General features: G+C 46.2%; 1 protein-coding gene across 8 annotated transcripts in view; it reads left to right on the top strand.

The window, feature by feature from the left end:
* The window catches only part of THADA (THADA armadillo repeat containing), a 332,244-nt gene that overhangs the window by 267,062 nt on the left and 43,363 nt on the right, over window positions 1-21,819 (top strand). For 7 of the 8 annotated variants that reach the window (XM_045054143.1, XM_045054144.1, XM_006930069.5 and 4 more), the window contains 5 exons: window positions 8,382-8,761; window positions 9,326-9,444; window positions 9,778-9,850; window positions 12,998-13,151; window positions 15,770-15,901. In XM_045054143.1, coding sequence (XP_044910078.1) covers window positions 8,382-8,761; window positions 9,326-9,444; window positions 9,778-9,850; window positions 12,998-13,151; window positions 15,770-15,901 — 858 coding nt within the window. Of the gene's footprint in view, window positions 1-8,381; window positions 8,762-9,325; window positions 9,445-9,777; window positions 9,851-12,997; window positions 13,152-15,769; window positions 15,902-16,623; window positions 17,420-21,819 lie in introns of those variants that run through there. The other variant, XM_045054145.1, reaches the window with a different exon arrangement.

Here is a 21,819-nt window from a genome sequence, read left to right as displayed (position 1 = left end):
CTAAGGAAGCTGGAGATTCTGGGAGAAAGGGGGAGGATCCAAGAAACTTTAGAACAGTTCCATCTGCAAACTTTTCTTGACCTACTGGTACCAGAGCATTCAGAGCCTTTTCAGTATGTGAAAGAGAAATCTATTCATTTGTTCATTCATTCATTCATTCATTTGAGGCAGAGGCAACAGCATGTGCAAGGTCAGGCAAAAGAAAAAAACTTCTGATTCTTAGTGGCAAGTGACTACCACAGTGACATAATCAGTATCATTGTCATTTACACAATATCGCGGTAAGTGACTTATTCCATAGCAGTGGAACCATTTTTTTCTGTTTGGTTGGCCTTTTCAATCCTGGGGATCCTTCCCCCCTTCATGGGTACCGAAAGCTAGCTACTTAGAAGTAGAACAGGTTTAATGTGATTACCGGGAGTTTGGCGTCCCCTATAACCATCTCTGCTGGGCCAAGGAAGTGCTGTCTTGGAGCCAGCACACTTACTCTTTCTTTCCTATTTTACTTGGGCCAGTTCAACACAAAATCAGGCTATCTGGATTCATGACTTCACAGTGAAGGCCAGGAGCTTTTGGCCAAACACTAGATGAAGGGGTTGACTTAATGATTAGGGGCCGTGGTGTTCAAAAACAAACACCAGTAAACACTAGTCACACACGAATTCAGCATGGCGGCAAGGTGTTTACACCGCAGGAAGCGCAGATGATCTCAGATGGGTGGAGACAGTGGTTCTTAAAATGTGGTTCCTGCATAGCGGCATCAGTATCACCTGGGAATTTGTTAGAACTGTGATCTGGGGGGCCCTGCCCCAGGCCAACTGAGTCAGGAGCTCTGCAAGAGAGCACACTAAAGTCTGAGAACCTCTGGTCTGTGGGAGCAGCACAACCACCCTTCCGGGAATGTGTTTAGTGACTGGGGTGCCAGGTGAAACTGCCTTCTATTTTAATTGTTATTTTCTGATCTATCTGCTGAGTGCTTAGAGTTAAATTCGCCTAAATTAAATGCTCCTATGGCGAAACTCCATTGTATCCATAATTATGTAGCAATGATATCATCCCATGTTTTTTTTCCCAGAAGGTCCTTATTAAAGCTATTTAGATTAACATGCATCTTTTTAAGATTATGTTGACTTTTTTTTTAAAGAAATTTTAACAGATCCATATGAGTAGCTCAAAATCAAAGATGAATGACCCACAGGCCTGCCCTTTGGGGCTAAGCTCCTCCTCTGGGGAGAAGACAGACTTCCCTAAATAATAAGACAGGATTTATGACATAGGACACTGACTGTCCCTGCTCAGAGTATGTGCTGCAGGGCGCCTGGGTGGCTCAAGGGTCCAACTTCAGCTCAGGTCATGATCTCATGGTTTGTGAGTTTGAGCCCCACATCGGGCTCTCTGCTGTCAGTGTAGAGGCGGCTTTGGTTCCTCTGTCCCCTTCTCTCTCTGCCCAGCCACTGCATTCACTCACTTGCTCTGTCTCCCTCTCTCTCTCAAAAATAAACTAAAAAAAAAAAAAAAAAAAAAAAAAAAATATATATATATATATATATATATATATATATATATATATATATATGTGCTGCTTTTAAATCCTCTTTCGGCACCAGGTTGATGTTAGCACCCTACCTTGGTTAGTTAGGGAGTGGCACCTTTGAAATGCAGTTAATTTAGCAATCTCTATTCAGGTTGCAGACATAACACTGAAATCTGCAGCTTGCCAAAGAACCAAGAACTGCTAAGATAACACATCAGAGATTACCAGAGGGAATTGTGTGAATGGACCACTGCGCTCCTTCACACAGACACTTTGCTCGCTGTCCCAAGGGATGTGGCAAAGTCCCTGTCGTTCCCCCAGAGGAGACCTCTGTTAGGGTTGTCATGCTGTCCAAACAGATCAAACTCAGGAAACTGTTACCAGCTTCTCCAAAACTACAGTTCCCTTGTGCTGCACCCTGGTGACGCTTTCATAATAAAACTATAACCAAATGATATTATGGCAAATTTTTCTTAAAGCCAAATGTCTTTAAAGAATTGCCCTTGGGGGGACGCCTGGGTGGCTCAGTCGGTTAAGCCTCCGACTTCAGCTCAGGTCATGATCTCACAGTCCGTGAGTTCAAGCCCTGCGTCGGGCTCTGTGCTGACCGCTCAGAGCCTGGAGCCTGTTTAGGATTCTGTGTCTCCCTCTCTCTCTGACCCTCCCCCATTCATGCTCTGTCTCTCTCTGTCTCAAAAATAAATAAACATTAAAAAATTTAAAAAAAAAAAGAATTGCCCTTTATGATACCACCATGGGTTTGCTACTTTTTTCCGTGTTAAGATAGCCTTTCTTTTATGAAATGATGAATAGATGTTAGGTTTTTAACATCCTTCCTTGACAAGATAAAAAGCTGGCAACATATACCAGTCTGTCACATTGTTTTTGACATTTTCTCGGTCCTTGGATTCCAAACTTGGGGAATTATTTCCCCATTGAACCAGGACTTAGCACAGCCGGAGGTATTACCCTTCCAAGTGAATCCAGCATTAAGCCGTGCCTTTGAAGGCTAGAAATACACTTGCTCTAAAGAAACAAAAAGTTAATTTCAAAAACGAAATCAAATTGGATGTTTAAAATCAGTCACACATACTTGGGTGACTGCACTGGTGAAAAAATCCAAAGACTTTCCAAATAAGGAGGGCTGGAAAAAACTCCCAATTAATAAGTTTGAAAAAATCATCTAATTTATGAAAAATAAGATGGGGCCATTAAAGGAGGGACTGGACTCTTTCATTGGAACACTTGGCTTTCCAAGAAAGATCGGAAGGAAGAAACCCAAAGCAATCAAAATTGAAATTGCAAACAGAAATGTTATCTTCCAGAGGAGAGAGGTGCTAAACCTCAGACTGAGGCACCCCACCGAAGAACTAACCTCAGTTTTTTGCATGCTGTGGACAATAGTCACGGACAGAAATGGAAATAAGTACCCTGTGTTGACCTAGGCTCTCAAACGCACTTGGTAGCACAGGACACGAAACCGTGCTTGGCCAGGGAGAGGTCCCAGTTGTGAAAAACATTTGGTGGACTCTGTCTTACCTGCTGTGGGTGCAGAGCTGGTAAAGCAGGAGCTGGCAAGCCTGGAAGAATTACACTTAGAGTCACCCAGGTCCCTTTAAAACCAGGCTTGCCCCGGCCATGTAGTTAAGTGCCCCCTGACCTAGGTGTTTTTCTAAAGCTCTCCAGGTGAATTGAACGCACTTCCTGGGCCCAGAAGCCACTGGGTCAGAGAGGAAAGCAATACGTACCTCTTCTTTCGTCACTGCAGCTGCTTATGTTAAAGTATTGGTCATCTCTAACTCCAGCCTCCTGTTGCAGCTCGAGACGCCCTCAATGTAGGCCCAGGGGGAGAGGTGGACTGTGGTCCCCATGTAAGTGGGAACCCCATGAGACCGGAGCCTGGTCTTTCTATTTCACCGCTACATCCTGCACCTAAAACAACCTGTACCCCGGGAGCCAGCATTGAGGCCTGCCAGGGGCCTTTATTCCAGCACTTGTTCATTCTTTTGAATTCCTAGTGGTTTCCCTCCTTTGATTTGTAAGAGGAAAAGGGGTGTGGTGAATTCTCTACACTATAAAGAAGTACTGGGCTGGAATCAGTTGGACTCTGCTTGGGACTGCAAACCCCTGCCTACCCACACATGCATAAACCTTACAGACCCCCTATGAAAGTCGTGTCTCAGGAACATGATTCTCAGCTGGGCTACACAGCAGAATTAGCTGTTGGCTTCTTAAGACTGTAGGTGTCTGCACCCAACTGAAGCCAACTGGATTAGAATAGGCCAGAGTGGGATTCAGGTGTGTGTGGTTTTAATAACCTCTGGTTAAGAACTATCACTTGAGGGCAGTGGTTTTCAAAGCACCTGGCTGGGCAGCATCAGCATCACCTGGGAGTTTATTAGAAAGGCAAACTGCACCTGGGTGGCCATTCCGTTGCGCTTCCGAAACTTGATTTGGGACACTTGATTTCAGTGATTCCAGAGTCGTGGGTCGAGCCCCTCATCAGGCTCTGCACTGAGTGTGCTCTCCTCCACTCGTGCACATGCTCTCTCTCTCACTAAAATTTTTAAAGAATTAAAAAAATAGGGGCAACTATGTGGCTCACTCAGTCGGTTAAGCATAAGACTGGCTCAGGTCATGATCTTGTGGTTCGTGGATTCGAGCCCTGTTGTCGGTCTCTGTGCTGACAGCTCAGAGCCTGGAGCCCACTTTGGATTCTGTGTGTCCCTCTCTCTCTATGCTTCCTCCTCTCTCTCTCTCTCTCTCTCAAAAAGTAAACATTAGGGGCGCCTGCGTGGCGCAGTCGGTTAAGCGTCCGACATCAGCCAGGTCACGATCTCGCGGTCTGTGAGTTCGAGCCCCGCGTCGGGCTCTGGGCTAATGGCTCGGAGCCTGGAGCCTGTTTCCGATTCTGTGTCTCCCTCTCTCTCTGCCCCTCCCCTGTTCATGCTCTGTCTCTCTCTGTCCCCCCCAAAAAAAAGTAAACATTAATAATAATAATAATAATAATTAATAAATAAAGTTTAAAAAAATAAAGAAAAGAAATGCAAACTCTCAGCTTCTTCCCCAGACTTCCTAAATCAGACTTTTGGGGATGAGGCCCAGGCGGCAGTCTGTGGGTTAGCAAGCCCTCCAGGTGATTCTGATGCTCACTCCAGTTTGAGAAACTGTGCTCTAGGTCATCTCTTTGGGTCTTGGTGCACAATGAAGTAGTTAGGAGAAAGTATCTAAATGAACGTCATTTGATAACTCGTAGCTTGTGGTTCTGACCTGACTCCTCCTCGGCTGACACACTAACTCAGCGAACCTATTCTTGGTCTCTCTTTGTCTCTCAACCTCCCCTGGAGCATTTGCCATTTCCACCTCCAGTCAGGCACCTCTGGGCAGCCTTCAGGACCCATCTTAAATGTTGTGTCCTCGTGAAAGTTTGTATTTTGTCTCCCCCCCACCCCCGTAGAAAGTAAGTGCCCATCACATTCGTTCTGGTCCTTCGTTGACTCATGTACTCTCTTTGCAACCTTGGGCAAGTAACTTAACCTCTCTGTTTCATCATCTGTAAAATAGGAATAATAATAGCACCTACTTCTTCAAATGAGTTAATATTTGTGGAATTAGAATAGTACTCAAGTGTCAATTCTAAAAGTAATTATTATTCCTAGCATTAAATAATGGGTATATAACATTCTATAGTGCATGCCACATAAATGTAGCTTTTCTTGCTAACAATTGTAGAGCTCTAAGCATTTTGCAATTTTTGTAGTTGTCTTTATCTTCCCATTAGTTATAAAGCTTTTTAATAGCAAGTAATTTTTCTTTCTCAACTCTGAATCTCTCTCTCCCAAAGTACCTAGTAAATGCTTATGAATGCTTATGGAATTGTACTGAACTGCACTGGCAACGTAGGCCAAGAAGTCCCAAAGGAGACCTTCCTAAGCCTGTCCCCCATCTTCCATTTCTTTAGGGCAGTGCCTTCAGTCCTTGGGTTCTTGATGATGTCATCCTTTGTCAAGGCCCTAGAGGAAGCAAGTGGGGCTGGGTGCCTGGCTCTTGAGTCTAGTGAATGATGCACTCTGCTTGGAGTATCTCTCTTTCAGATAACAGGTTCGTCTGAAAATTGTCCAGAATGGCCTAGACAGTTCTTCCTGTTTCCTATTATGTTCTAAAGAGCAGATCTCTGAGCCATGTTTCTGACTTCTTGCCAACAAATGAAATTCCTTTTTAAGGCAGTGTTATCCTGAGGCAGCAGTGGGTGGGAAGAGTGAGGAAGTGGCACCTGAAGACCACATGGTGTGGTCTCATCACTAAATTGTAGTGGGATAGGTTTTTAGGCACTGAATAGAGATGGTGGCGCACCTGGGTGGCTCAGTTGGTTGAGCATCCAACTTCGGCTCAGGTCATGATCTCACGGTTTGTGGGTTCGAGCCCCGCATTGGGCTCTGTGCTGACAACTCAGAGCCTGGAGCCTGCTTCAGATTCTGTGTCTCCCTCTCTCTCTGCCCCTCCCCTGCTCATGGCTTGTGTGCTACGCTCGCTCTCTCTCTCTCGCTCTCTCTCTCAAAAATGAATAAACATTGAAAAATTAAAAAAAAGAAGAAGAAGAAAATAGAGATAGTGACAAAGAGGTTGAGGATCCCAACTGTCTGGGGCTTCCCTGCTGCTTTGTAAAGATGGCTGCCCTCCCACTTGAACTCGGACTTCTGCAGACTCTGAGTTAAGAGCAAAGGTGTGTCTGCAACCACAGGCGGCAGTTGGCGGTGGTGTTTTCCGTGGGGCACAGTCATATGGGAGCCTGAGCCCCCACTTTGCCTTTTGGGGCAAACTTCTTTTTGCAGCAATTTGATGTGTAACATGAATATTCTGTATTCTTAATCCCTGGATTGTCGCAAGCCTGTAAGGTTTTGCAATTTCAAGTAAGTTTTTTCTGTTATCATAATCTTTTATATTTCTGTTATGTTTATGATAGTTTTCTAGAAGTCAGTAGTGTTGACTGAGTTATGAGATACCTAAATTCAGCAAGGTCTTTGATGAAGTCTGTCCTGATGTTCTTGTAGGTAAAATCCCACGCACAGTTAGGTAAATGGTAAAGTTAGGAGGATTTATAACTGGCTAGTTAATGAATTGGGGAGAGTTTAGAGTAGGTAGGGGACGGGGCTAGGAGCTGCCTGTAACACTCACTGATACCCTCTGCCCTCCACACTGGCCCAGTCCACAGTTTCACTAATTCTTTGCGGCCATTTATGGCATGCTTGTCAAACTGAGGTTTACGTAACTTCTGTTGGATGATGAATGTGTTGTGTGAAGCATCTGGGTTCTGGGAGGTACCCAAGACTCCTCCCCCATTCAGTGCCCAGTGCTGCCAATTTGATTCCCTCACTGCTTCTCAAATCCATCTTCCCCTAGCCCTTCCTTACTTTAGCCCCTCATCCCTTCTCTCCTAGATGACTGCCTGACCTTGTCACTTGAAGTAACGCCCCAGTGGCATTCCCTTGCCTCCAGAAGAATGTCCAGGCTCCTTCATGTGGCCCAGGAGGTTCTGCAGGTCCTGGCCACAGTACTTCTCTAGCACCATCTCGAATTCTGTGCTGTAGTGATGGCAGACTGTCTGTGGTTCCCCACGTGGTCCATTCTGGTTCATGTTTTTGAACCTTTGCTCTGCTTTGGTGGCTCCAACACATTCTCCCCTCCCTTCCCCTTAAAGACTCATTATCATTTACACCACTGTATTGGAATCACCTAGTCATTCATTTCTCACTCTCAAACTGAACTATAATCTCCTTATGGGCAGTGTTCTTATTTTACTTAGCACCCAGTGCATAGTAAGCAGGCAATAAGTGTTTTTTGATCAGAAGTGAGAGTACAAAGAGATCTTGGCAATCTAAAAGGCAGGCCATAAAACTTAACAGGGAGATAAAATTTAACAGGGATTCTACTTGGGTTTAAAACAAACAAACAAAGAAAACAAGTCCTGATCTAAGTACTGAGTACAAGGTGGGAGAAAGATGACTCACCACCCTCAGTAGACCATGTAAAAAAAGAAAGGCTGTGGTTTCAGTTGACTTTAAGATCCACATGAGTCAACAAGTGTGATGTGCCTCCAGTAACCTAGTGTCAGAACAGGGAAAGCCATCGTCCTGTGGGTCATATCATGTGAGAAAATCATGTTCCATTCTACGGGGCCAGACCTCAAGAGGGGTGAAGCATGTCCGAAGGAGGAGGGCAGCTAGAATAGCGAGAGAAGGCAAGCCCCACCGTGTGGGGAGTAGCTAAAGGAAGCAAGGGTGTTTTGTCCAGAGAAGACCGGGGCTGTAATGCCTGAAGGGCTCATTGGGAACCACAAAATGCAAAATTAGGCCAGTGAGTAGGAACTCCCAAAAGAACTTGGTGACACTTTGATCTGCTAACAATGGAATAGCCTGTCTTGTGAGCTCCGAGTCACTGTAGGGGTCCATCAGGAGCCTCCAAGGAAAGGTGCTGGAGAGGAACTGAGCCCCTAAAGCAAGTTTGGACTAGCTGGCCTTTTATCCTGCTCAACTCTGAGGCCTAGTGACTCAAGAGGTTCCTGAGTCCATACCTATTGAATGTTGGGGAGGGGTGCCAGGACCACATCTTCTGATAGCAACATTGTGAATTACCTAAACAGAAATTGCTTCTAGGCAAATGTAGTAAGTTCAGACTTCTGAGCCTAAGTGGGCTAGTCGCTCATTACATCATTCATGTGAAATCTGTCCAAGAAAGGCATCTGGTAGTGCCACCCCCATGTACCCAGAGCCTTGCAGTGTCCACTGTCCTTTTGTGGAACTTTGAATAAAGTGATAACCTCTTTCCCTTTGCTTTTTTGCTCTTTCAGCTCTGGAGCATCTTGGCTTCTGGGGGGACATCAGAAGGATCATCTCAAGATCAGAGCTGATAACAGGATTCCCCTATACCTTCACAGTGCCAGGCCTGCCCCAGTACCTCCAGAGCCTCACCAAACTAGCCATCTCTGCAGTGTGGGCAGTGGAGGCCCAGGCTGGAGAGCAGGCAAGGGACATTCCCATATCCTTCTCCCAGCTGTTGGAGTCTTCTTTCCCTGAAGTGCGCCTGCTGACATTAGAAGCCCTGTTGGAAAGGTTTTCAACAGCAGCCTCTGGATTAGGAGAGAAGGGACTGCCACCCTTGCTGTGGAATATGGGAGGGACATTCTTGATGTTGGCCATGAAGGAAAATCACCCAGAATGCTTCTGCAAGGTAAAGTCTCTGTTGTATTCACCATCCCCTCCGCTCCCCACGTTCTTTGGCAAGCTCACCGTAACAAGACTGTAGGCATGATTGGGTTTGGCTTCTCCCGCAGCCGCAGGAAGGAGATGCAGTGTCTAGTGGGCAAGAACTCTTCGTATAGTACTTGTCATGGCTTCATGACAGTGGTAGTGATGATGGCAATAAGCCAAGATAGAGAATGGGAGTGAGCCACTCTGTGCTCTAAGAAAGACAGCATTGAAAATTGGCTGTAGAATGTGGCAAAGGGTGGTCTTTATTGACATGGCTTTATTCATGGCCACCGAGAAAGCATCATCAAAGGGGAAAGGGCACTGATTAGGAATTGGGGCATCTAGACTCTGATCCCAGGTCACTGAGGTCCCTCGGGTATGTCACTACTCCACCCTGTCTTGGTCTCCCAAAAGTATTAAGGGAGAAATAAGTCAGTGGACCTATTTGAAAGATAGATTCCTATTAACGGTACAAGTGATGATTATTGGGCTTCTGAAGACTTTCTCCTGAGCTTTTTTCCCCCCATGGATCTGACACACACAGATACTGAAAATTCTTCATCACATGGACCCCAGTGAGTGGCTTCCCGAGACGGAGCACTGTATCCATTTAACCCCAAAGGAGTTCCTGATCTGGACGATGGATATTGCTTCCAATGAAAGGTTTGCGCCCGATACCCCTGTGCAACCTCGGCATCACACGTGGTCCCAGCAGCCAGTTACATAATGAACTTGCGCACAGTCCTGGCCTAAAGGCTCAGGTCCTGTGTTTCTTTCTAAAACTCTACCTAGGAGCATGTTCTAAGCTCAAGTCATAGGATGATGTCAGAGTTTCACATTAATAATCAAAAGGTAATTACTTCTGGAGGCATTTGTATGGTCATGAGCTGAGCATTTCTAGCATTCACAGTGGCATCGATTACAGACTGATGCAAAAACCCATCTGTATATAAAGTGGGTTTGGTTTTATTTTGTGTGTGTTTTGGCTTTTTCTAGGTCTGAAATTCAAAGTGTAGCTCTGAGACTTGCCTCCAAAGTGATTGCCCACCGCATGCAGACGTGTGAGGAGGTAAGGCTGATTCTGCCTCTGGCCTAGGACCTAGGTTTTTGTGCTCACATTTGCGGGGAAGGTGTCAATTAAAGTGAGATGTCTCAGCCAGCAGAACCACTGCTGTATGCACATGTGGCCTCTACCAAATGTTATTCAGGTGGATTTTTCACTTTGGGTATAACTCGTCAAGAATTTTCCACCATTGGCATGTCTTTTCTCTTGTTCTGGGCACGTTTGATTAGAGTCCCTGAGGATAACACAGCCTTCTCCCATGGAACACACACACACACACACACACACACACACACACACACACTCACACACACACATGCTCAAACCCTTTTTTTTCCCCCTATTTTTCTAGCTAGACTCTTTATTTTAAAAAATGAGTGAGCGGGGCGCCTGGGTGGCTTGGTCGGTTAAGCGTCTGACTTCAGCTCAGGTCATGATCTCACGGTCTGTGAGTTCGAGCCCCGCGTCGGGCTCTGTGCTGACAGCTCAGAGCCTGGAGCCTGTTTCTGATTCTGTGTCTCCCTCTCTCTCTGCCCCTCCCCTGTTCATGCGCTGTCTCTCTCTGTCTCAAAAATAAATAAACGTTAAAAAAAAAATTAAAAAAAAAAATGAGTGAGCAAGTCACTAGGATTGCATCCTGGCCAACCGAGCATGACAATACGTTGCTAAGGCTTAAATATTCCCTCAAAACATGGCCTAGCTGGCTTTGTATAGAGGGCCGGATGTGCCTCATCTGTCTCCTGTGTCCTTTGGGGGAGAGGCAGAACCAAAGTAACTGAAACAACTTCCTGGGAAGATGCCTTAAGACAAATAAATGTGTACTTAGGGGTGTACAAGAAAGCTGCCACCGTCAGAGAATTATTATTATTTTTTTAAATGTTTACTTTTGAGAGAGAGAGAGAGAATGCATGCAGGGGAGGGGCAGAGAGAGAGAGAGAATCCCAAGCAACTTCCACACTGTCAGCACAAAGCTTGACACGGAGCTCTCATGAACCCTGAGATCATGACCTGAGCTGAAATCAAGAGTCAGATGCTTAACTGACTGAGCCACCCAGGGCGCCCCTCCATCAGAGAATAAGTAGAAGGCGGTAGATACTGTAGTAAAAGTACCTGAAGCTCCTGGTTACACGTGACCACACCGTGATAGTGGCAGCACAGTTTCACAGGTTCCAGTCCCTTACAGGAGCACTGCCAGAGGTACTTGGAGATCAGAAGATGAACAAGGATGGAGGGACAGTGGCATGAGTGAGAAGGAGGGTTAGATTGTGATATTAAATGCCCTGTTAGAGAGGAGGCTGGAGGATTTCAGAGGAGGAAGGGAGTGTAGGGATGCCAAAGAGAAGACTTCACAGGGGAGGTCACTGAGTTCAGAAGGAACAGAGGGTGAGAGCTAAGTGTGCCAGGAGGCTAAAGCTGGCTGGTCACTAGGAGAAAAGAGCCCAAAAAAGTCATTGGTGTGTGTTGGGGGCTTGAGGGGGAGAGGTTTGTAGGAAGGGAGAGGATTTACTGGAAAAAAACAAAGCTACATCCCCGAGGGGAATAAAAAATAAGTTCTAAGAAAGTAGTCACAGGGCAGCCTGTCACATCTGCCAGAAGACAGTGTTCTCATCTACAGCTGCTTTTAACCAGTTGTCATGTGCATCTTAAAGGCACTGCGTGGTACTTGAATGAAACGATATTTGATGAAAGTTGGGAGTTTTCCAGGGAGAGAAAAATTAACAAAACCATAGAGAAACACATAAAAGAAGTTCCCAGGAAGACCTGAGTTTCTTTGTACATTGGGAGCCGGCCTGTTCCTCAAGGTCTAAGTTGCTCATTGGTTCAGTTCCACAGAGCCCCGTAGATGGTTATTTTGAACATTTAAATTGATAGGGGAAATAAAGTACATTTGGAACAATAATCCCCTTTGTAGAATAAATAGAAAACCAGGGTTTAAAAGATAGAAATAATCCAAATGTCCATCAACTGATGAATGGGTACACAAAATGTGGTATGTCCATTCAATGGAATATTATTCAGTCATAAAAAGTAATGAAGTGCTGATACATCTGTAGCAGGGATGAACCTTGAAAACATGCTAAATGAAAGAAGCCAGTCACAAAAGATCGTGCATTGTATTGGTCAGTTTATATGGAATGTCCAGAATAAGCAAATCCATAGAGACAGAAAGTAGATTAGTGGTTTAGGGCTGGGTCATTGGGGAGCTGACAGGATGGAGGATGGTGTGGGATTTCTCTTTTTGGTGATGTTCTGAAATTTACTGTGGCAAATGGGTTGTATAAACCAGTGAATATACTAAAAACTCAATTATATACTTTAAATGGGTAAATTATATGGTGAATTGTATCTCAATAAAGAAAGCTATTAGTATTAAAAAAAAAATAGAGCTTTGTTTAAACAACAGTGTTAGTTAGGAAGCTGCTGTAAGTGTTGTAGCAGAAACTCACAAATACCATGGCTTAAACTAGATCACAGCAGTCAAAGCAGTTATGGTGGCTGGACTGCATTGGGCCATCAGGCCCTTGTTCCTTTTTTTGCTGTTCTCAACATGACTTCCATCTCATGGTCCCAGACGGTTGCTTCAACTTCCACCATCTTGTCCTTGTTCAGCTAGCAGGAAAGAGAAACCTAGGAAGGGAAGGTCATAGCTGTTTCCTAAGGCATGACTAAAAGTGTACCGTTAGTCAGAACTTAATCACATATTACTCCCAAGTGCAGGGGCGTCTGGGAAATGTAGTCTTCAGCTGGGTACCCACATGCCCAGCCAAAAATCTGAGGTTCTGTTACTAAAGACAGGAGCATCTCATTCCTGGGGACAACAGTATTACTTGCTGCCACAGTCTTTCCCCAAAAGGCTTGTCTTTACTGAAGCTGTCAAATACACTGATGTTCTGATACCCTGATTTGCATCAGAAAGACTCCAGAAACTTGTTCGCTAGTTCTACTGACTCAGTATTACTGAAAGACAGTCAGATTTTCTCCCCTGGGCTTGTTTATTTCTCCCTAGTTGGGTTGGAAAAGCAACTAAAAAACCATTTTCCCCCTGCAGTAAGAGCTAATTTGCAGATCCAATGGGGTGTATGTAGCTCGTCCCTAACACCATGTCAGCCCCTGACCGCATCTGCTGAACTGCCATATGCTTTGTGCTTTCAGACCAGGGACTCCATGGTCCCCACACTGAAGCAGTGGGTTCGGTTGGTCGCCGCATCCTGTGGAGAACACCTTCCCACAGAGTCCAGGCTGGCCGCTGCCGAAGCCCTCACCAGCACCACACCGTTCTTGCTCACCAGCCCGGATCCCGTTCTCGGTAAGTGTCCTGGGCACAGGGAGGTCCATTGTGCCAAATGTGCTAAAAGCGTGAATAGATACTCCAGGGTTAAGAAGAAGGGAAGGTGAAAATTGACCCATGTGCACCGTACCTTTGTCTCTTTCAAATGCCACCCCCGCCCCTGCCCCTACCAACCCTTGCCAATTCCTCATTTTTCCCCAACAGCCTCTTTCAATCTTGCCCTCAAAGCCATTCTCCTTAATGCTTCCAAAAGCCTCTGCGGTCTTTCTGAAATACAGATCTGATCGTTTCACTCCACTGCTTAAAGCCTTTGAGTGGGTTCCCATTGCCTTCAGCATAAAATCTAAACACCCTTTCACATGGCTTGGTGCCCTGCCCAGCCCTCCCTGCTCATCGGCCACCACTCCCAAACATAGGCTCCGTGCATCATCAGTAGGGAACAGTTCTTTAAACAGACTGCTGCTTGAATGACTTCTGTTTGTCTTTCAAGACTCACCCTAACCGTCACCTCTTCCAGGAAGCCTGATGCAATGATCTTGGTGAGAAAGGAATGGGTCAGGGTGAAGCCGGGGCATTAAAGAAGAAGAAAGGACAGGCTCAAAGGGCGTTTGGGAAGCAAATCAATAGGACTTGGTGTTGAGGTTAATGTGAAAAGCAGATTCAAAGAATAAGAATAAGCCATGGTCCCTGCATGCAGAGAGCTCTCAGTGGAGTTGTGGAGAAAGGATTTACAGACTCAAGGAAAGAATTGTTCTTTTAGACGGTGAGACTCAAATTTTCAGTGTTAGCACAGTTCAGACCATTGAAATGTCTCACATGTCTGGATATCTCTGGGAAACAAAGTTGTCTTTGATATCTTTTTAATTCTTTCCTCTAAGTGACTTCCACACATTTTTCTTACACCCAAAGGAAAGCTGGAAGGGGCCTTCAGTGATTGGGATTTAATCATCAGACCCAGAGGAATAAGAGCAAAGCTTTACCAAAAACTTTGGTGAAGCCTCTCCAGTGGGGATAGCAATTGTAGCATTTTCTGGGTAACTTTGGCCACTGTTACCCTAGCTCGGATGAGGCAAAATGTGTGTGAAATAACTTGGAATTCTGAGCGAAATTGAGTACTGGTTAAGAGCCATTGGTTCATAATCAGTTCCTGGAGCTGGTTATAGCATTATAGGCAATAAGGAAGGAGGTCAGTGGTGGCTGAGGGCCTGTAAGAGCATGAAAAATAGGTACGGAACTGAAAGACAAAGGACATAAAAGTGCATGGGGACAAGTCAAGGACAGAACAAAGTCATTTAAGGAAAAAGAAAATGGACTAAAAAGGGAAGATTGAAGATCTCTGAGAGTATAAATGACCATGTTAAAGAGGAAAATATTAAGAAAGGAAAATATTAAACCTGAGAGAACAATTAGAGTGCATAGATTCTGAAAGACTGTGTAAAATTTAAAGCCAGATTTATAACAGAAAAGAGAGAACAAAACCCCAGAGGGAACGTTGGTGTTCTTGGTTTGACTAAAGCACTAGTGACTCTAATATCAAGTTCTCCGTGGGCAGATGAGGTCCTTAGACCTAAGGAGAGTTCAACAGGATAGGCCCCCATTGAAAGGCTAGGGATGATGAGTATGGTCTCCTGTGGCCCTCCCATTGTGACTCTGCCCAAGCCTGGGCCCACCCCCTATACACCATTTATCCTTTCTGTGAGGCCCTGTCCACCTCTCACCTCCCTCATCAAAGCTGCCTGGGGCACACCAGTCCACTGTGATCTTTCCCTGCTGTGAGGCACAGCCATACATTTCCATCTGTGATTTCTTTTTAAATTTTTTCATTTTTATTTATTTTTGAGGGAGAGAGAGACAGAATGTGAGTGGGGGACAGGCAGAGAGAGAGGGAGACACAGAATCAGAAGCAGGCTCCAGGCTCCGAGCTGTCAGCACAGAGCCCGACGTGGGGCTCAAACTCACAAGCTGTGAGATCATGACCTGAAGTCAGATGTTCAACCGACTGAGCCACCCAGGGGCTCAGGGGCATATACTGTCTTTCCCTACCCCATTGTCCGCAGCAGCACCTAGCATGGGGACCAGCCAGAGTTCCTGCCCAGGGGCAGTGGTGGTCAGATAGTGGGCTCCACATAGAGGTGGCACAGGCTGGCGTCTATCTTTATCGTGCGTGGTTCTCTGCCCTTTTCAAAAGTTCTTGCTCCCCAAAGTATAATCTTGATTGAAACTTTGCTTTCAGAATTTATAAGCTCAAGCAGTCACTCAAATCAACACTGGGCTAGTTTCCCTAAAGCACTCTTTATGCATAAAGTTTCATTCCTGAGAATCGTGAGTCATTGTGGACAGCTGGGCCCGGGGCCTTAGTCAGCCGGGCCGCACCTTGTGGGGAGCCTTGCCTGGGGCTGGTTGCCTCCAGAAGCCTTCCCCTCAAAAAACAGACCTTTCCAAACCCTTCCCCTTAGGGCCCTCTCTCTTCCAGTGTTTATCTGACTGCCAAGTCTTCCGTTCTTGCAGTATCCAGGAAGAAAGGAATGGCTGTTGCTCATTAAATACTGCCCTCTTCCACCCTAGATTTGAAGCAGTATTGGTACCTGCTTGTAAATTGAACCCTAAGTCATTTGAATTCCTTTTGGTCTTCTTAGAACTGCAGGATACACTTGCTCTCTGGAGATGTGTCCTCACCCTCCTGCAGAGTGAGGAGCAGGCCGTCAGAGATGCTGCCACGGAGACTGTGGCAACCGCCATGTCACAAGAAAACACCTGCCAGTCAACAGGTACCGCGTTCTTACCCTTTTTTGCAGTGCCTTATTGCTCTTAGACAGAAGTTGGCACACTTTTTCTATAAATAGCCAGAGAGTGAATATTTTAGGCTTCATTGGCCATTTGGTTTCTGTCTCGACTTTGCTGTTCTAGCGGGAAAGCAGCCCTAAACAATAGGTAAACATGGGGTGTGACTGTGTTCCAATAAAACCTTATTTACAAAAATAGGTGGCTGCCCAGATTTGATCTGTTAGCCGTAGTTTGCTGACCCCTGCTCTGGGACATCATAGAGAAAAATTATCTTCGAAGATAGAAATCTAATAAACAGTGCCTTTTGCTAGTTACGTGGTCATCCTTTTTAAATAAGGCCAAGTCTTGATTATCTGTGTGGTTGCATAACCCAGGAATCATAGATCCATCATTTTGTCCTTCTGTGAGTTTTTACATGTGGCAGAAACAGCTGAGTGTGAGTCAAGTTAACTTGGAGCAGAAGCAAGGTCACACCTCTGGACGAGTGGCCCTCTGGGAGGGTGTCCGCTCTGGTGGACTTGGGCTCCCTGCACTTGGGGTGTCAGGAAAGATCTCTGGGTCAGCCATCCCAAGGAGAAGCAAGAACACCATTTGGAGGCAAGAGGTCACAGGCTGAGCAAAGAAGTTTACCTCAATAGACAGCAGAATGGGAGGGGGAATAGCCATGCAGGGTCTGTGACCAATTCAGGGTTTGTGACCAACTTAGGGTTCCTCATCCCAATGGCTGACGATCTTGGAAGCTTCCCTTGGAGTATGTGAACATCCTCCTACCAGAGTCCTGTGTTGTAATGGCATATATGGGAGAAGCTGACTTTTTAATCATCTCTTGGTGGTGCTGCTCCAGAGCAGGTTTGGTCAGGACCGGCTTCGCCTCTCAGTGGGAAGACGTGCAGTTTGGTGCGCGGTAGTGATGCGCAAGCGGCCGTCTCCCCACCCGCTTCCCACCCCGTCAGAGTTCTTGGATATGTAATTCTGCCGTTAGTGATTCATTCCACTTTCCAGTTGTGTGTTTTCCTTAGAAGGACACACAGAGCACCCAGCAATTGCTCTGTAAATATTTGGTGGAATATAACACTCACTAGATTTCTCTAAGACCCTCTCCACCAAAAACAGGATAGGTTATTGCATATTGAAATTCATTAGTGGACTTAGTCCCTCCTCATCTTTATAGTTATTGCCCGACTACTTTTATTTCTTTCAGAATTTCTTCAAGTTCACCTATAGTAAAAGAGTATTACCGTGTTCCCCCCCCTTCTAGTTTGAAGTTTTCCTCAAGAAATACAAATTAATAATTATATATTGAGTGCCTTTCACATGGAAAAATCCATTTATAAAAGCCTCTGAGAGAATAATAAATGTAAAAGGCTACCTGTCTATTTTTGTATTCCTCACCGTGACCTATGAAAAGAGGATCTGAGGTGTGAAAAAGACAAGCAATCTGTAACAGTTAAATGTAGTATATTACCATGGGGCGCCTGGGTGGCTCAGTTGGTTAAGCATCTGACTTTGGCTCAGGTCATGATATCGTGGTTCACAAGTTCAAGCCCCGCATCAGGCTCTGTGCTGACAGCTCAGAGCCTGGAGCCTTCTTTGGATTCTGTGTCTTCCTCTCTCTTTGCCCCTCCCCCCCTCATATTCGGTCTCTCTCTCTCTCTCTCTCTTTCTCTCTCTCAAAAATAAATTAAAAAAACACTTAAAAAAAATAATAAAAATAAATAAATAAATGTAGTATGTTACCCTGGACCAGATCCGGTACTAGAGGGGTGAAAAGCAGTACAGGAAGTTTCTAGAACAACTGATAATGTTGAAATACTGTCTGTAGATTAAGATCAATGTTAAATTTCCTGAATTTGACAACCGTACTGTGGTTTTGTAAGAGAATATTTTTGTTCTTAGGAAATATACAACTGAAATGTTTAGGGGTAAAAGAACACACTGCCTGCTAGTACTCTCAAATGGTTCGGAAAAAAACTGTGTGTGCGTATAAATAGTAGACACGGATGTGGAGTTGCCATACCTGCATCTTTTCTGTATGTTTGAAATTATTTCAAAATAAAAATGTCTTTTAAAAATCCAATTCCACAACTTGAAAACACCAACACAGCATATATCGCTAGACCATCCGACTGGCTTATCAGCAGTCCACTGTGTCGTGACTCCCCCGCTGTGACTCCTTTCCCCTGAATTATATAAAAACATCCTGCCCACCCCTTCCCTTTTTTACTCACTTTTAGTGAATTTTTGCTTCCAGAAAATCAGACCCAAGCCAGATTCTTCAAAGGTCCCGGCAACGTATAATGTCACCATGTGGGGACATTTGCTCTCAGCACTTCCCCATGTAGTCTTTATTCAGCCTGGTAGCAATGAGTAGAACCTCCATAATACAACTTTGATTTTCTCGAGCAAAAAATATACATCTATTTCTGCTTGGGACTGAAAAGTAGCCAAAGCCCGAGGATCACCCTGATTTTTCGCTTAAGTCGGAAGTTCAGCCAGCTGATTCGTGAGAACAGTATTGTCTTGTTTTGACATCTCTCAAGGATATCAAGCAGCTGATGGGAACCTTTCACATTCCTTCAGCAGCAGGGATTTTGTAGAATACACCACTAATGGTTTGCTCTGTGGTGTTCAAAGTTAATTGTCACTCCTGAATCGTGAATAGCTTGCAAATACATGTCATTCATCTTGTCCCCAAGTCAATGGTTTAATGAATGCCACAGTACAGTGTTATTACTAAATCATGGTAGTATTTAATGTCTTCGATGAGGAAGCTAAATATTGTTAAAAATAATAAGAATTCTCACTTTTCCTCTTAAGAATAAGGACTCTTAAGAACAAGGACTCCCTGCCTCAGATCCCACCCTACAATGAGGGCTGGATGTGGACAGAGAACTTTGCAAATACACTGTGTAGTAGCATGCCAGGGGCACAGGGACATGCAAGGTGCATCTTGATTGTGCGGTCTAGGGAGGTCCCTGAGAGTGGGGCTGGCCCAAAAGACAGGATAAATGGGACACAGCTGGGAGCATTTCAACAAAGAAGAAGCCGGAGCCAGAACTTGGAGTCAGGGGGACCTTGGGAGCTGACTGGGGAGCAGAGTGGCCTCGTGTGGCCAGGGGAGTGGAGTGGGGGATGAAGCGGAAAGACAGGGCATGCACGGTTGGGGTGACTGTGAACACCAAGTTAAGGACCTCCTTCTGTCAGTGACGGGAGGCTGGAAAGGGCTTTAAACGGGAGCAGCGCTGTCAGCAGCGTGTATCTGAGGAGCTGTTTCCGGCAGCGGTATGCGAGATGGCTCTGGCTGGGGTGAGGGAGGGAGACCGCTGGCAGGGAGACCAGCTGGGAGTGGGTGGCGAGGGTCCTCACGAGCCGCTGTCCCTGGGGACTGGATAGGAGAACATGGCAGGTAGACTCACCGGTTTGCAGACTGCTGCTGGTGCTAGTGGGAGGTGGGAGAGAAGGGAAAGCAGAGAGGACTTCTAGGCCTCAAACCTGTGAGCCTCAAACCTGTGAGCCTCTGGCTCTGAGCTGCCGCCTTCCAGGAAATGAAACTACCAGGAATTGGGAAGGGTCCATAGAGGCCACAAGGCACTGTGATCCAGGACAGAATATTCTTTAGGCGCCGGGGAGAGGGGTGACAGAAATTGCGAGGGCAAAAGGGGGCCTTTATCTGCTATAGGAACAGAACGAACTGTCCGGCTCTGTCCTGCCCTGTGCAGCACACTGCACAGTTATCCTGGGAACCCTGGCACTCCTTAGGAGGGCAGGGGCTGGAAAATACAGAAGAAGACACAAGCATTAAATCAGTGGTTTCACACTGCATCCCTAGCATGTCGCTTTGCACACGTCTGGCTTCAGGTGTAGATTTGTGGAACCATTAGTTGATGATTCTGAGACGCCTGGAGAAAATAACCTCGTGCCTAAATAGTCCTCGGGAAGGTGTGTGTGTGTTGTTCACATTTATGCCTGCTGACCTCCTGCACGTGCTTCATCCCACACGGCCACCTGGAAGGTGAGACTCACAGCCCATCAACTCTCCGAGCACCCCGGGGGCTCTCTCAGCTTCACCAGCTCTACCTCAGGAAGCCCCAGCAGCATGACGCTCTCCACCTCCCTACTCTAGATCAACCACAGAGCACCCCAAGAGGGACAGCAGAGATGGTGTTTCTAGGACTCAGCAGTAGGGGATTGAAATTTGCAACCAGGACAAGAAAGGGTATGGGCAGGGCTCTAGGTGAGGCTCCACCTTCTTTCCCTGCACTGACCTCACTTCCAGCCTTGAGTGGCTGTGGAAAGAGCTGTAGTTTTTTTTTTTTTTTTTTTTTAATTTTTTTTTTCAACGTTTATTTATTTTTTTGGGACAGAGAGAGACAGAGCATGAATGGGGGAGGGGCAGAGAGAGAGGGAGACACAGAATCGGAAACAGGCTCCAGGCTCCGAGCCATCAGCCCAGAGCCTGACGCGGGGCTCGAACTCACGGACCGCGAGATCGTGACCTGGCTGAAGTCGGACGCTTAACCGACTGCGCCACCCAGGCGCCCCAAGAGCTGTAGTTTTTAGAGTAGGAATCCCCTATCAGCTCTGTGGCTCCTGCTTTCCTGGGCCCCCCACTCTCACCTGAGCCGCTCACTCCCATCCGTTCTGTGCACTTCAGCATTTCATGTTAGATTCCATTCGAACAAGGGCTTCCACTGGGCAGGGGTGAGGGACCAACCTGGACAGTGTTTACATTTAACTCACTAAATGTGTGTGATTCTCCAGTTAGGCAGAGTTCTGGGTAAAAGCAGCAGGGGAGGAATTGAAAGGGCTCCAGACCTCATACCTATCGTCAGTGTTTAGGTTCAAGAAGGATGACTTCTTGGGAGAAACTTCTCCTGTAAAAAATGGAAAGGACTTTTAAGAAAGACAAACAGGCATGCACACACAGGGAGGGAGAAAGGAAGGGAGAGAGAAGCAAGCCACCTGCTCAAGCACAGCTAACTGGTAGTTCTTCTCCTTGGAGTCTTGGTGCCCTGAGTAATTCTGATCCCTCTCTCCCACCAGGTCTCTTACCCACAAAAATCATGTAAAACTTCTGCTCCTCCTGCCAAATAGAAATCTTCTGCGGTGACACATTCAGTCCCACCTATAACACCCCAGCTTCCCAGGATCTCCCCTTCTCCGGACCCCTGCTCTATTTGGTTACCGAATCACCCCACATTGCCATTCATTTGTCTGCTCTCCAATCACTTTCTCTTTCGTGTGTTTTTTGTTTGTTTGTTTGTTTAGCCTTATCTTCCTAACTTGCCCGTGAGTTAGAGACTGTCTCCTATTAGGTACACCGTGGGTGCTCAGTTTGTATTGATGGACTTCTCTTTGACCACAGTAGGCCACCTAACAGTCAGTAACTGGTCAGTCCCCAGTTCCTAAGGAGACTGGAGCGCCCTCCGAGCTAAGCAAGTGCTCCAGAACAGGCAGCCCGACTCTCTGGGCGGGAATCCGCTCCAGCGACAACTGGAACAGCTGTCCTGAGTGACCACTGTCTGGGTCTTGCAGGCTAACAGTTTGCAGCCCTTGTAGTGCTCAGTTCTTCCTCACTCCTACCTCTCAGGTCTGGGTCTCCTGACTGTGGGGCCAGGGAACCAGCCTGGGGCTGCAGGGACCGCAGCCCCCAGTTACCCAGGAGACATGGCAGGAAGTCCGGGCTTGGCCTGAGGACCCCTGGAGACTCCAGAATAACAAAGGAGCTTAGCAGGGAGGCAAAAGGGCAGAACAGGAGCAGAAGGTAGAAAAATTGAGACCTAGAGGTTGGAGGAGGGGGCCGTAGGCAGGTGGCTTTGTGGGCAAAATTGGAACAGTCAGCTAGACTAGGGCAAGGTGAAGAAGAAAAGACCCGATGCGTGCCCAATTTCCCCAAAACTGT

This window comes from Felis catus, chromosome A3 (assembly GCF_018350175.1).
Source record: "Felis catus isolate Fca126 chromosome A3, F.catus_Fca126_mat1.0, whole genome shotgun sequence".
In the NCBI taxonomy this organism is placed as follows: domain Eukaryota; kingdom Metazoa; phylum Chordata; class Mammalia; order Carnivora; family Felidae; genus Felis; species Felis catus.
This window is presented reverse-complemented; position numbering and strand designations above follow the sequence as displayed.